This window comes from Nomascus leucogenys, chromosome 10 (genome assembly GCF_006542625.1).
Source record: "Nomascus leucogenys isolate Asia chromosome 10, Asia_NLE_v1, whole genome shotgun sequence".
Lineage (NCBI taxonomy): Eukaryota > Metazoa > Chordata > Mammalia > Primates > Hylobatidae > Nomascus > Nomascus leucogenys.
Window position 1 is genome coordinate 50,594,221 of NC_044390.1, and position 13,406 is coordinate 50,607,626.

Below are 13,406 nucleotides of genomic sequence, written 5' to 3' on the forward strand. Positions count from 1 at the left end.
AAAAAAAGTAGGCTTATATAAGTTTCTGCACTTAAAAGAACAAAATGGAATGTTCTAACACTAAATAAAACTTAATACACTAATGGAATTACCTTTGAAAATTATTTTGTGTGAACTACTAAATTTCATAAAAACAATTCCTATAATCACTGACCAGCTAATATAATGAATACTTTATAACCTATAAAACAAAACAAAATAAGAATCAAGAAAATTATGGGTCTAGTATGAGTACCAGAAAAGTAAAAACAGAATTTGCATGAAGAGATTCTGAACTGTAAGCTGTAAGAATTTACAGCAATAAATTCAATACATTTTAAAGGCTTATATTTTCTGGAAGATCTTTTGACAGTAATTGCACCTTTAATGCTTGTATTAGCTCTCTGATGTTAAAATGTGAGCAGTTATTAATGGCTTCATCACATTCTTTATATTTGTACAATTTGTCTAAAATATAAATTAGTTCCTGTGCACTAAGGTGTGAGCATTAGTCAAAAGTTTTGCCACGTTCTTCACACTTATAGTTTTCTCCAGTATAAAGTATCTTACCTACAATCAAGTGAGACAACCATTTAAAGGCTTTGTCATATTCTTCACATTTCTTCGAGTTTTCACCAGCACTTTTTTTTTTTTTTTTTTTTTTTTTGAGACAGAGTCTCATCCAGTTGCCCAGGCTGGAGTGCAATGGTGTGATCTCGGCTCACTGCAACCTCCACCTCCCGAGTTCAAGCAATTCTCCTGCCTCAGCCTCCCAAGTAGCTGGGATTACAGGCGCCCACCACTACACCCGGCTAATTTTTTTTTGTATTTTTAGTAGAGATGGAGTTTCACCATGTTAGTCAGGTTGGTCTCGAATTCCTGACCTCAGGTGATCTGCCTGCCTCGGCCTCCCAAAGTGCTGGGATTACAGGCGCAAGCCACCGCGCCCAGCCACCAGCATTTCTTTTATGTTTAAAAAAGTTTGAGATTTCGTAAAAAGCATTGTCACATCTTTAAGGTTTGTGATTTCTCTTTAGTATGAATTATCTTATGTCTGTTAAGTATTGAGGACTTGTTAAAGGCTTTGCCACATTCTTCACATTTGTAGGGTTTCTCTCCAGTATGAATTCTCTTATGATTATTAAGCTTTGAGGGCACATTAAAGGCTTTGCCACATTCTTCACATTTGTAACAATTCACTCTAGTATGATTTCTTTCATGTTTAGTTAGGTGTGAAAGCATGCAAAATGATTTGTCACATTCTTTACATTTGAAAGAATTATTTCCAGTATGTCTTATCTTATGGCTATTTGAACTTGAAAATTTATGAAAGACTTTTACATATTTATCACATTGAAATATTTTGCCTGGGGTAGTTGTCAAACATTGCTTAAGTTCATCATAACCTCCTTTGTGCATCTTACACTCATCCACATTTTCACAGCCTTTTCTTAATTGTAAATTGTCATGTCCATATTTTCCATAGCTTCTCAGTATTACTTTTTGAAAAGAATCTTTTATGCCCTGCTCTGGCCAAAGGTCTTGGGCAAAATGAGAACACACAACTGAAAAAAATAGAAATAACAAATTACTTCACTTACTAGACTCAGATGGATATACTTTACAAATCTAAGCTATAAAATTATACAAACCATATAAGCAAGATGGCACAGCAAAATAAGACAGGCCCTAATTACTTCATAGACATATAAATGTAACAAAAACATGCAGACCAAAATACATTTGTGGAAAATGTATAAATGAGTTAAGTGTGTGCAGTGCCACAAAGAACCTCATAGAATGAAGAGAAAAGTTGATTACATCTACCCAAAACAGCTCTTCCTGCTCCCCAATATAGCAAAGAGCCTTTACAAGTAAATTGTAAGCTCCTGAATTCTTTTTTAAAAGACAAGTAAAATACTGGCACATATATCTTTATTTCTGTCTTTGAGGGGCTTTTCCAGACACTTGGTTTCTGTTTCCAATGACATAAAGTGCTAAAAGAACTGGTCATATACTTTGAAGTGACACTTTGAGTTTACTGAGACTAAACGTAAATGTTACAGCAGCAGAGAAACTGCAGTACCACAGGCAGGGAACAGGTGTAGCAAGTGATGAATTTAAAGAAACATGAATAAACTCCTTTAACTAGAAAGTAAAAACTAAATTCAGACAAGACACATCATAAGATCCTGTTTGATAGACTCCCAAAATCTCCAACCAAGACAATTGTTTTCAGACTATGCCATAAATTATGTAACAGGTAGCTTTTAATAATGTCCAAATCTCAAAGATTACAAGGTATACAAATTGATAGGTCACTACAATCCTATCAAATATAAAGCTTTCAGAAAGAAATTATAAAAAAGATGTTTATATTAATTTTAAAAATTGAAAATAAATTGAATAATACTCAATGAGTGAAATGGAAACATAGACAACTACAGAAGAACAGAAAAATGAGGGTAACGAAAGTATAAAATATCAAAAAAACAAATTGTGGTGGTAAAAAATACAAAAAGAAATTATAACTAAAAAATTCTGGCCAGGCACAGTGGCTCATGTCTATAATCCCAGCACTTTGGGAGGTCAAGGTGGGCAGATCACGAGGTCAGGAGATAGAGACCATACTGGCTAACATGGCGAAACCTCATCTCTACTAAAAATACAAACAATTAGCTGGGTGTGGTGGCAACCATCTGTAGTCCCAGCTACTCAGGAGGCTGAGGCAGGAGAATTGCTTGAACCTGGGAGGTGAAGGTTGCAGTGAGCCAAGACCATGCCATTGCACTCCAGCCTGGGAGACAGAGCAAGACTGTCTCAAAAAACAAAAACAAACAAAAAAAATTCTAAAAGAAAGATAAAATAAAAATGAAGAAGCTCAACAAACAAACTAGGAAACATGCAAAGACATTTATAACAAACACATATATAAGCACACTTTTAAAAGTCACAGACAAAAGGAGAATCTTGGAAACTGCAAGAAAAAGGTGATGTATCACTTACAAGCAGGCTTTCAGATAACCACTGAACAGTCAACAAAAATTTTGGAGGCCAGAAGGGAACTGTGTGATACAGTCAAAGTCCTGAAAAAAATAGCTATCAACTGAGAATAATACCATCAGCAAATCTGTCCTGCCAAAATAAAACAAAAAAATCTTCCAAAGTAATCAAAGTCTGAAAAAGCATATTGGCACTGCATGTGCCCTATGTATAAAAGATACTGAAAGCAGTTTCTTCCATTGAAAATAATATGATTCAAGAAAATAACAGGCCAGATGTGGTGACTCACACCTGTAGTACCAGCACTTTGGGAGGCCAAGGCAGATGGATCACCTTAGGTCAGGAGTTCAAGATCAGCCTGGCCAACATGGCAAAACCCCATCTCCACTAAAAATACAAAAATTAGACATGTGTGGTGGTGTGTGTCTATAATCCCAGCTATTCAGGAGGCGGAGGAAGGAGAATCACTTGAACCCGGGAGGTGGACGTTGCAGTGAGCCAAGATTGCACCACTGTACTCCAGCCTGGGTGACAGAGCGAGACTCCATCTCAAAAAAAAAAAAAAAAGAGAACTTAACACATAATCATATAAAAATACATTACTTTCTAGGAAAGATATGCACATACATAAAAATGAAATTTCCTACCATTGTTATAACAGTGCAGAAAACATTTGTAATTATTCTATAAAATTTAAAAAATTCCAGAGAATAATATGAAAATAAAAAATTTGAGGAAGAATTTTTTTTTTTTTTTGAGATGGAGTTTCAATCTTGTTGCCCAGGCTGGAGTGCAATGGCACAATCTCAGCTCACTGTGACCTCCACCTTCTGGGTTCAAACGATTCTCTTGCCTCAGCCTACAGAGTAGCTGGGATTACAGGCATGTGCCACCATGCCTGGGAACTTTCATATTTTTAGTAGAGACAGGGTTTCTCCATGTTGGTCAGGCTGGACTCGAACTCCCAACCTCAAGTGATCTGCCCACCTCAGCCTCCCAAAGTGATGGGAATACAGGTGTAAGCCACCAAGCACAGCCAAGGAAACATTTTTGTATTCAGCTGAAGTTCATTTTTTACTAGATTAAAATATATTCTTATATCTTTTAGAGGTTTTGTGTAATCCCCAAGGTACCACAAAGAATATATGTTTAGATAAACAAAACAAAATAAGAAGTAAAAGCATATTAATACAAAAATGAAACAGACACAAAAGAGGACAGAAAGAAAATGAGGGACAAAGATACAAGAATCAAATAAAACAATAAAAAAATTAAGTTTTTCTGTTTCAGAAAATTATTTAAATATATATACAATTAATTTTCCAATCAAGAGACATATTTTCAATAAAAGGATTTATTTAAAAAATCTTAAAACCCAAAATCCAACTTACTTTCCTGTAAGTCAGCTGAGATTTAATGATAAAAAAAGATGGAAAGTGGCAAGATGGACGTAGACATTCTATGCAGATACTAACCAAATGAGAGAAGAGATCAAAATAATATTACATAAGCTATATCTGAAGTCAAAAACTGTCATATTTTATAAAATGTATTCTAAGTCAAAACTATATCGAGACAAAGAAGGAAATTAACAATAATAGAGTCATTTACTGTAAACATAACAAGTGTGTGTGTGTGTGTGTGTGTGTGTATCTCACATTTGGCTTTCAAATATATAAAGCAAATATTGACAGAATTAAAGAAACACATAGAGAGCAGTATAATTATAGTAGGATATTTTAATACCCCACTTGCTGTAATAAAAAAAAACAAGATAGAATATTAGTAAGGAAAGAGAAAATTTGAAGAGAGTATAAAACATTTATGTCTAAAAGAAGTATAGAGAACACTCCTCAACAACATCAGGATACACACCCTTCTCAATAGCTCATATGGCTGGTTGCGATGACTCAAGCCTGTAATCCTAGCACTTTGGGAGGCTGAGGCAGGTGGATCACCTGAGGTGAGGAGTTCAAGACCAGCCTGGCCAACATGGTGAAACCCTGTCTCTACTAAAAATACAAAAATTAGCTTGGCATGGTTCAGGTGCCTGTAATTCCAGCTACTTGGGAGGCTGAGGCAGTTTCACCTAGGAGGAAGAGGTTGCACTGAGCCAAGATCAGGCCATTGCACTCCAGCCTGGGTGACACAGCAAGGATCCGTCTCAAATAAATAAATAAATACATACATACATACATACACAATCTTACAAGATTCTCCTTGAAAAAAAGTCTTAACAAATTTTTTAAAACAAAATTTTTATGCATTACTTTATATGACCAAAATGGAATGAGGGTATAAAACAATAATAGAAAAAAACCTGAAAAATTTATAAATATATAAAAATTAAACAGCACACTCTTCAGAATGCATCTATTCAAAAACTGAAATAATTAATATTTTGAAGATGTCCATGCTGTTCAATGTAATCTACAGATTTAATGATGTTTAATTAAATGTCTAACTCCATTTTTGAAAAAATGTAAACAGCAATACCAAAAGTATATGGAATGTCAAGAGAAAATAAAATACTCAACAATCTTCAAAAAAAGAAACAATGTTGAAGGCATTACAGTTCCTAATTTCAAAACACATTACAAGCTACAGAATTAAAACAATTTACTATGAATATAAACGTTAAAAAGTAGAATAATAAAAGAGAATGCAGCACATATATAAACAACTGTCATATATGTGGCTATATAAAGAGCTATTTGCATATCTATAATTATTGCAGTGTTTTTACTGAAAGCCATTAACTAAAAGAAATGCAAATTTCTGTCACCAAATCATTCAATAGAAATAATTTGAAATATAAAAATACTGGAGTATCACTCAGGATTTATAAGCAGAAAATATTCTTAACAACTATAAAGATAAAGCTCAATGATATTATGCAAAATGAAATGAGCCAGTGACAAAAAGTCAGAGATAGAATGAGATATATGTAGCAGTTACACTCTTAAAAACAGAAAACAGAGTGGCATTTGAAAAGCATCAAGTAATGAAAAAAATTGGTATCTGTTCAATGTGTCTTGACATTCAGCTTTGTGAGATAAAAACATTCTAGGGATATGTTGCATAGCATTGTCAATTAATATGACTAAACCGAATATTTAAAAACATTTGACTGTAAATATTATGTGTTTTTGACAAGTAAAAATGAACAATAATACCTAATAAAGTTCTGATAAGTTTTTAAATTATCGTCAAGTCCAAAATTTTTCCCCACACAAAAATAATATAGATTCACAAATAGATGCTAAAACTAGTAAAATGTTTATGACTGCTTACCTAGAAAAGATTAAACAATCATTCACAACAAACCTACACAAAAAATATAGTCATAAAAGATACAGAGATAATATTTATACAGGGAAACAAACATAGAGATAACTATATTGGAAACAGATATATGAATGATTAATATTTGATTTTGCTCTATCCATTCTTAAATTGTACAGACTTTAATATTGTCATATAAAATTATAATATAAACTAAAACATCAAAACACAATTAACTGCTATGAGGTGGCATATTCTAAAATATATAACACAAAAACAAAATTGCAAAACAACAGTAAACATGCAATGTAAAGCTTATTGGACACTATAAAGTAGATCAATATATTTATGAAAGAAATCTTAACAGAAGACTATAAAGAAAAAGTAATACAGAGATTACTTGAAGAAAAAAAACTGAGAACTTTACCAATTTTGATTTTATAAAAAAAATTCTAGCCGGGCGCAGAGGCTCACACCTGTAATCCCAGCACTTTGGGAGGCCGAAGGGGGCAGATCACCTGAGGTCAGGATTTCGAGACCAGCCTGACCAACATGGAGAAACCCCATCTTGACTAAAAATACAAAATTAGCTGGGCGTGGTGACGCATGCCTGTAATCCCAGCTACTGCGGGGGCCGAGGCAGGAGAATCGCTTGAACCCAGGAGGCGGAGGTAGTGGTGAGCCCAGATCTCATCATTACACTCCAGGCTGGGCAACAAGAGCAAAACTCCATCTCAAAAAAAAAAGTTCTAACAAGTAATACTTTAATCAAAATTATTTTACTTCAAAAACAAGACAAAAATAAAGACTTTCCAAAATGAAAAGTGAGGGAGTTCATCACCATTAACACAGTCCTGTAACAAATGCTACATGGTAGCCAGGCACGGTGGCTCATGCCTGTAATCTGATAGCATTAGGAGGCCAAGAGAGTCAGATCACTTGAGACCAGGAGTTCAAGATTAGTCTGAGCAACAAAGTGAGACTGCACATAAATAAAAAGAAATCCTAAAATGAGTCCATTATGTTGAAAAATAAAATCATGCTGGACAGCATCATAAAAATGTATATACACTGGGCGCAGTGGCTCACGCCTGTAATCCCAGCACTTTAGGAGTCAGGCAGATCACCTGACATCAGGAATTCAAGACCAGCCTGACCAACATGCTGAAACCCCGTCTCTACTAAAAATAGAAAAATTAGTTGGGTATGGTGGCTCGTGCCTGTAATCTCAGCTACTCAAGAGGCTGAGATAGGAGAATCGCTTGAACCCATGAGGCGGTGGTTGCCGTGAGCCAAGATCGTGCCACCGCACTCCAGCCTGAGTGACAGAGCAAGTCTCCATCTCAAAAAAACATAGTAATAAAATAAATAAATAAATAGCTCTGTTAAATGTAAATATAGAGACACATATAGAATTCTATTATAATGATGGTGCATAAAACCCTTAAACTTCTTCTGTAAATATAAAAAAATAAGACTTAAATCTGCCTATATTTGTTAATAGATACACAATATAATATTTATAATATCAATGACAAACTGGAAAATATAAAGGTATAGGTTTTGTATTCAATTAAAGTTATGATATTAAAATGTATTGTTTTAACTTTAAGATGTTTTATGTAATCTCCATTTTTCAAAATGATCACATTATATTTCAGGATGACTACATTGTATTTATAGAAAGTATGTGAAACAGGCCGGGCGCGGTGGTTCACGCTTGTAATCCCAGCACTTTGGGAGGCCGAGGCGGGCGGATCACGAGGTCAGGAGATCGAGACCACGGTGAAACCTCGTCTCTGCTAAAAATACAAAAAATTAGCCGGGCGTGGTGGCGGGCGCCTGTAGTCCCAGCTACTCGGAGAGGCTGAGGCAGGAGAATGGCGTGAACCCGGGAGGCGGAGCTTGCAGTGAGCCGAGATCACGCCACTGCACTCCAGCCTGGGCGACAGAGCGAGACTCCATCTCAAAAAAAAAAAAAAGAAAGTATGTGAAAACAGAATAAAAAATAATCAAGGCATGTCACAACAAAATTAACAAAAATTAAGGCAGTAACACAGGAAATGAGAAAAAACATATCTACCAAAAACAATAATAAACTGTTAATAGTAACTTCATATCTTTAAGCAATTATTTTAAATGTAAATTAAACAACTTAATAAAAAGAAATGTAGCCGGGCACGGTGGCTCATGCCTATAATCCTAGCTACTGGGGAAGCTGCGACAGGAGAATCACTTGAATTCAGGAGGCGGAGGTTGCAGTGAGCCAAGATCGTGCCATTGCACTCCAGCCTGGGCGGCAAGTGCAAAATTCCATCTCGATAAAAAGAAAAAAAAAAAAAAAAGACCGAGCACCTGTGATCCCGGCACTTTGGGAGGCCAAGGTGGGCAGATCACCTGATGTCAGGAGTTTGAGACTAGCCTGGCCTACGTGGTGAAACTCCATCTCTACTAAAAATACAAAAATTAGCTGGGCATGGTGGCACATGCCTGTAATCCCAGATACTCAGGAGGCTGAGGCAGGAGAATCACTTGAACCCAGGAGGCAGAGGTTGCAGTGAGCCAGGATCGTGCCATTGCACTCCAGCCTGGGCAACAAGAGCGAAATTCCATCTCAAAAAAAACCTCCAGTGCTATCTTTTATACAGTAATGTAAAATACAATCCTAAAATTTACATAAAACCTCAATAAACTTTGAATAGCGAAAGCAATCTTGACAAAAAAGAACAAACCAGGAGGATGTCATAGTTAATATAATAATTACAAACTGTATTTCAAGACTATATTAATAAAAACAGGATGAATTATGCAGAAAAATGAAAAAACCAATGGAACAGAAATCACTACTCTCACATACTTTAAACATGATAAAACAAGAAAACATGAAAAATAGTTTAACATAGGTTTTTGTTTTTTTTTCACTTTTGAGACGGACATTCACTCTTCTCACACAAGCTGGAGTGCAATGGCACAACAATCAGCTCACTGCAACCTCTGCTTCCTTAATTCAAGCGATTCTCCTGACTCAGCCTCCCAAATAGCTGGGATTACAGGAGTGCACCACCACGACCAACAAATTTTTGTATTTTTGGTAGAGAAGGGGTTTCACCATGTTGGCCAGGCTGGTCTCGAACTCCTGACCTCAGGTGATCCACCCGCCTCGGCCTCCCAAAGTGCTGGGTTTACTGGCGTGAGACATTTGCCCAGCCTAACATAGAGTTTTATAAAATCATGCAGATATTTATGGTTCCCCTGAAAATATGAAAAAGTAGATTGTGCAGTCTCTTATATGCCATGAAGAAGATTTTGGCTGTCACTGTAAACGTCAAGGAAGATCACAAAAGGGAAAGTAGGATCCTTAGAGAATTTAATAGCATAATGCAGAAGATACCCCTATGTGAGAGTAAAATTTTTTAAACTCTCAGGCTTTCCTGAAACTATTTTCTTTGGAACACAGCTTCCCAAAATCTATTTTAAGGACTGGCTTTCTCCTTGACCTTTGGACCTCTTATCTGTGTTGTCCATTGTGTTCACTCTCACCTACCTGGGGGCTTGGCTACCATCTTATGTCTCTTCATATTCCAGGGCTCTTTTCCTTGCTCCAGACAGGTGATTAAATCTGGCTTAGAGACATCAACACCTGTTTTATTAAAAATAAATAACATGAATGTTCCTCATATTCTTCAAATAATGTGCTCAGTAAAGAGAATGTGGCCGGGCGCGGTGGCTCACGCTTGTAATCCCAGCACTTTGGGAGGCCGAGGCGGGCGGATCACGAGGTCAGGAGATCGAGACCACAGTGAAACCCCGTCTCTACTAAAAATACAAAAAATTAGCTGGGCGTGGTGGCGGGCGCCTGTAGTCCCAGCTACTCGGAGAGGCTGAGGCAGGAGAATGGCGTGAACCTGGGAGTCGGAGCTTGCAGTGAGCCGAGATTGCGCCATTGCACTCCAGCCTGGGCAATAGAGCGAGACTCTGTCTCAAAAAAAAAAAAAAAAAAAAAAAGAGAATGTAATAGAATATTCTAGTATATTAATCCCGAAACATTAATTTATAACAGTAATTTCTAAATATTTAGAAAATGGGCTGGGCACGGTGACTCGTCCCTGTAATCCCAGCACTTTGGGAGGCCGAGGAGGGTGGATCACTTGAGGTCAGAAGTTTGAGACCAGCCTGGCCAACATGGTGAAACCCCATCTCTACTAAAAATACAAAAATTAGCTGGGCTTGGTGGCACATGCCTGTAGTCCCAGCGACTCAGAAAGCTGAGGCTGGAGAATCTCTTGAACCCGGGAGGTGATTGCAGTGAGCCAAAATCACGCAATTGTACTCCAGCCTGGGCAACAGCAACATTCCATCTCATAAATAAATAAATAAATTAAATAATTTCACTACCCAGTACCACTGAATCAAAAGCTGGTGGTGACAATTAGATGTTAAGGTGTGGGCAACAATATTTTATGTCACTAAATTTTGAAATGATCACTAACATAGAGTAAAAACTACAGGTCTGCTCAGGAATGTGGAAAGTTCAGATCAAGGTGAACTTCAAGATGTTTATCTTGAAGAAATTCTTTTCTACACTGACAAATTCCCAAGATTTTCTTCAAAACAGTGATGTGAAACTCATTTATGCAAAGCATCAATTACCAAAAAACATTCTACAACACCCAAAAAAGAAACATTTACAGTATCTGAGGATTGTGTATTGAAGTTATTCTCACCCAGGAAGACTAGGTTGCTGTAGTTCTCTAACATCACATCCCTATATAAATTCTGCTGTGCAGTGTCCAGGAATTGCCACTCTTCCAGAGAAAATTTTATTGCCACATCCATGAATGTCAATGGTCCCTGAAAAACAAAAACACACACACACATACACACACATTTACCGGGTGGCCAAGGGCAGAATTTTTAATTTGACTGAAGGTGAAATGAGAGAGTAAAGAGAACAGGTTCTGACTTATAGGAATGACTGAAATCCTCCAATAATTTTTTTTTTTTTTAAGACAGAGTCTTGCACTTGTTGCCTAGGGTGTAGTACAATGGTGCGATTTTGGCTCACTGCAACCTCTGCTTCCTGGGAACCCAGTGATTCTCTTGCCTCAGCCTCCCAAGTAGCTGGGATTACAAGACACCCACCACCACGCCCAGCTAATTTTTGTATTTTTAGTAGAGACGGGGTTTCACCGTATTGGCCAGGCTGGTCTTGAACTCATGACCTTGGATGATCCATTTGCCTTGGCCTCCCAAAGTGCTGGGATTACAGGCGTGAGACATCACGCCTTGCCGAAAATAATTTTCAACACAGAAATATTCTCTTATGTATTCTCTAACTCTGAAAAAAGAGTGGAATAAGATCCACAACATCAGTGTATATATGGTACTTTTCTGGATAATAAAGTATAAAATTAAAGGCATTAACACAAGCATGTATATTTTTGAGTGCCATATTAGCATCATAGAGAATGAGTTCTGTGTATTTTTGAGATGGAAAAGACATGTTGAGTTAGAAGGTATCTAGCAAATTTTAATGTGTACAATAAACGGGAGATCTTGTAATGGAGATTTTTTTCTTTCCCAGAAAGTCTGAGTTTCTGAATTTCTAACAAGCTCACCAATAATGCCAATGATTTTGGCCTAAGAAGAATATTTTATCAAACATCCAGTATATGGAAGAAGGTGTGTTTTTTCCAGTTTTTCTGGACTATAAAAGAAGATGAAACTCTTCATTTTCCAAGGGCAGATATATGCAAAGAAACTCTAAGAAAGAAGAGCAGCTGCCAAATTAAATTTGATAGTTTACACACATCAGCTGCATAAAGATACTTAATAAAAAAAAAAAAAGGCCTTTACGAAAATTAGCCTGGCATGGTGGTGGCTGCCTGTAGTCCCAGCAACTTGCAAGGCTGAGGCAGGAGAATCGCTTGAACCTAGGAGGCGGAGGTTGCAGTGAGTCAAGATCACGCCACTGCATTCCAAGCTGGGCAACAGAGTGAGGCCCTGTCTCAAAAACAATAATAATAAAATAAAATAAAATAACAAAGAAAAAAATTAATTCGATAGTAAAAAAAGAACATCTGTCAGAGAGTGCTTATCCAAGTGAATCATAAACATCAACAGCAGTAGGAAAAATTTTTATGATGTGCTGATACACACATAACACAGCATCACTGCTGAAATATTGTTCCCCAAAAGTAAATTATAGGCTGGCTGGGGTCAGTGGCTCATGCTTGTAATCCCAGCATGGCATCAAGAGCAAAACTCCATCTCAAAAAAAAAAAAAAAAAAAAAAAAGGAAATTATAGGCTGAATGCAACCATACAGATACATCAGTTTTATGCAAAATTCAAGACACATATTTCCCACTCTGTAATTTTTAGTAGTGATTGTAAGGAGTCTTTTTTGAGCACCCTAGAGAGGAGTTATCTCCTGATAATTATCTTTCGAACTTTCTGGGTAATAAATCTCATCGTTTTTTCTTGAGACAGTCTCTTTGTGTCACCCAGGCGGGAGTGCAGTGGCGCAATCTTGCCTCAGTGCAACCTCTGCCTTCCGGGTTCAAGCGATTCTCCTGCCTCAGCCTATCGAGTAGCTGGGATTACAGGCATGTGCCACCATGCCCGGCTAATTTTTGTATTTTTAGTAGAGACAAGGTTTCGCCATGTTGGCCAGGCTGCTCTTGAACTCATGACTTCAGGTGATCCACCCTGCTCAGCCTCCAAAACTGCTGGGATTACAGGTGGGAACCACTGCACCCGGCCCTCATCTTGTTTAAATAAGCATTTCCTTAATCCCGTTCTGCATAGTGCTAATGGGGAACACAAATGGAGCCTCAACAGTACCTGTTCTCCACCTTTACTAAGGATTCCAGCTTTTCCACAATAGGAATCTTGAGTATCCCCACCCTCCCATGTTCAACAGCCACAAAGGAAACATTTTTAATACTGCAGATCATAAATTAATGGTGAGAATCCTCCATGGCATATAAAAGGCTGTGATGTGGAGAATTTAGAAAAGGCTCTAAAAAGAAATATTTTTCAGAGACCCTTGACTATCAATAAAATTTTCAAAAGTAGTTAAAACAAACACATTAGGGAGGAAAAACACAAGAGAAGTAAAGGTTTGTAAGTACTAAA

The 13,406-nt window shown here is 37.0% G+C and overlaps 1 protein-coding gene across 1 annotated transcript; it reads right to left on the minus strand.

Annotated features, from left to right (window-relative positions):
* Positions 1-984: 984 nt before the first annotated feature.
* On the minus strand, positions 985-12,740 carry LOC100589029 (zinc finger protein 723-like). Its single transcript, XM_030821763.1, has 4 exons — positions 12,720-12,740; positions 10,992-11,118; positions 9,812-9,886; positions 985-1,544 (listed from the first exon to the last, which is right to left on the minus strand). Exons 1-4 carry the CDS (start codon positions 12,738-12,740, stop codon positions 985-987), a joined length of 783 nt encoding a protein of 260 aa, XP_030677623.1.
* Positions 12,741-13,406: the final 666 nt, after the last annotated feature.

Bases quoted from the DNA above. Each gene is read 5' to 3' on its own strand.
- LOC100589029 (XM_030821763.1), bottom strand. From the start codon at position 12,740: ATGAGATTTATTACCCAGAAA. The intron at 9,887-10,991 runs GTGAGAATAACT...TCTCTAAGCCAG, and splicing joins CAGCAACCTAGTCTTCCTGG to ATTTAATCACCTGTCTGGAG. The intron at 1,545-9,811 runs GTAGGTGAGAGT...TATTTTTTTCAG, and splicing joins GATGGTAGCCAAGCCCCCAG to TTGTGTGTTCTCATTTTGCC.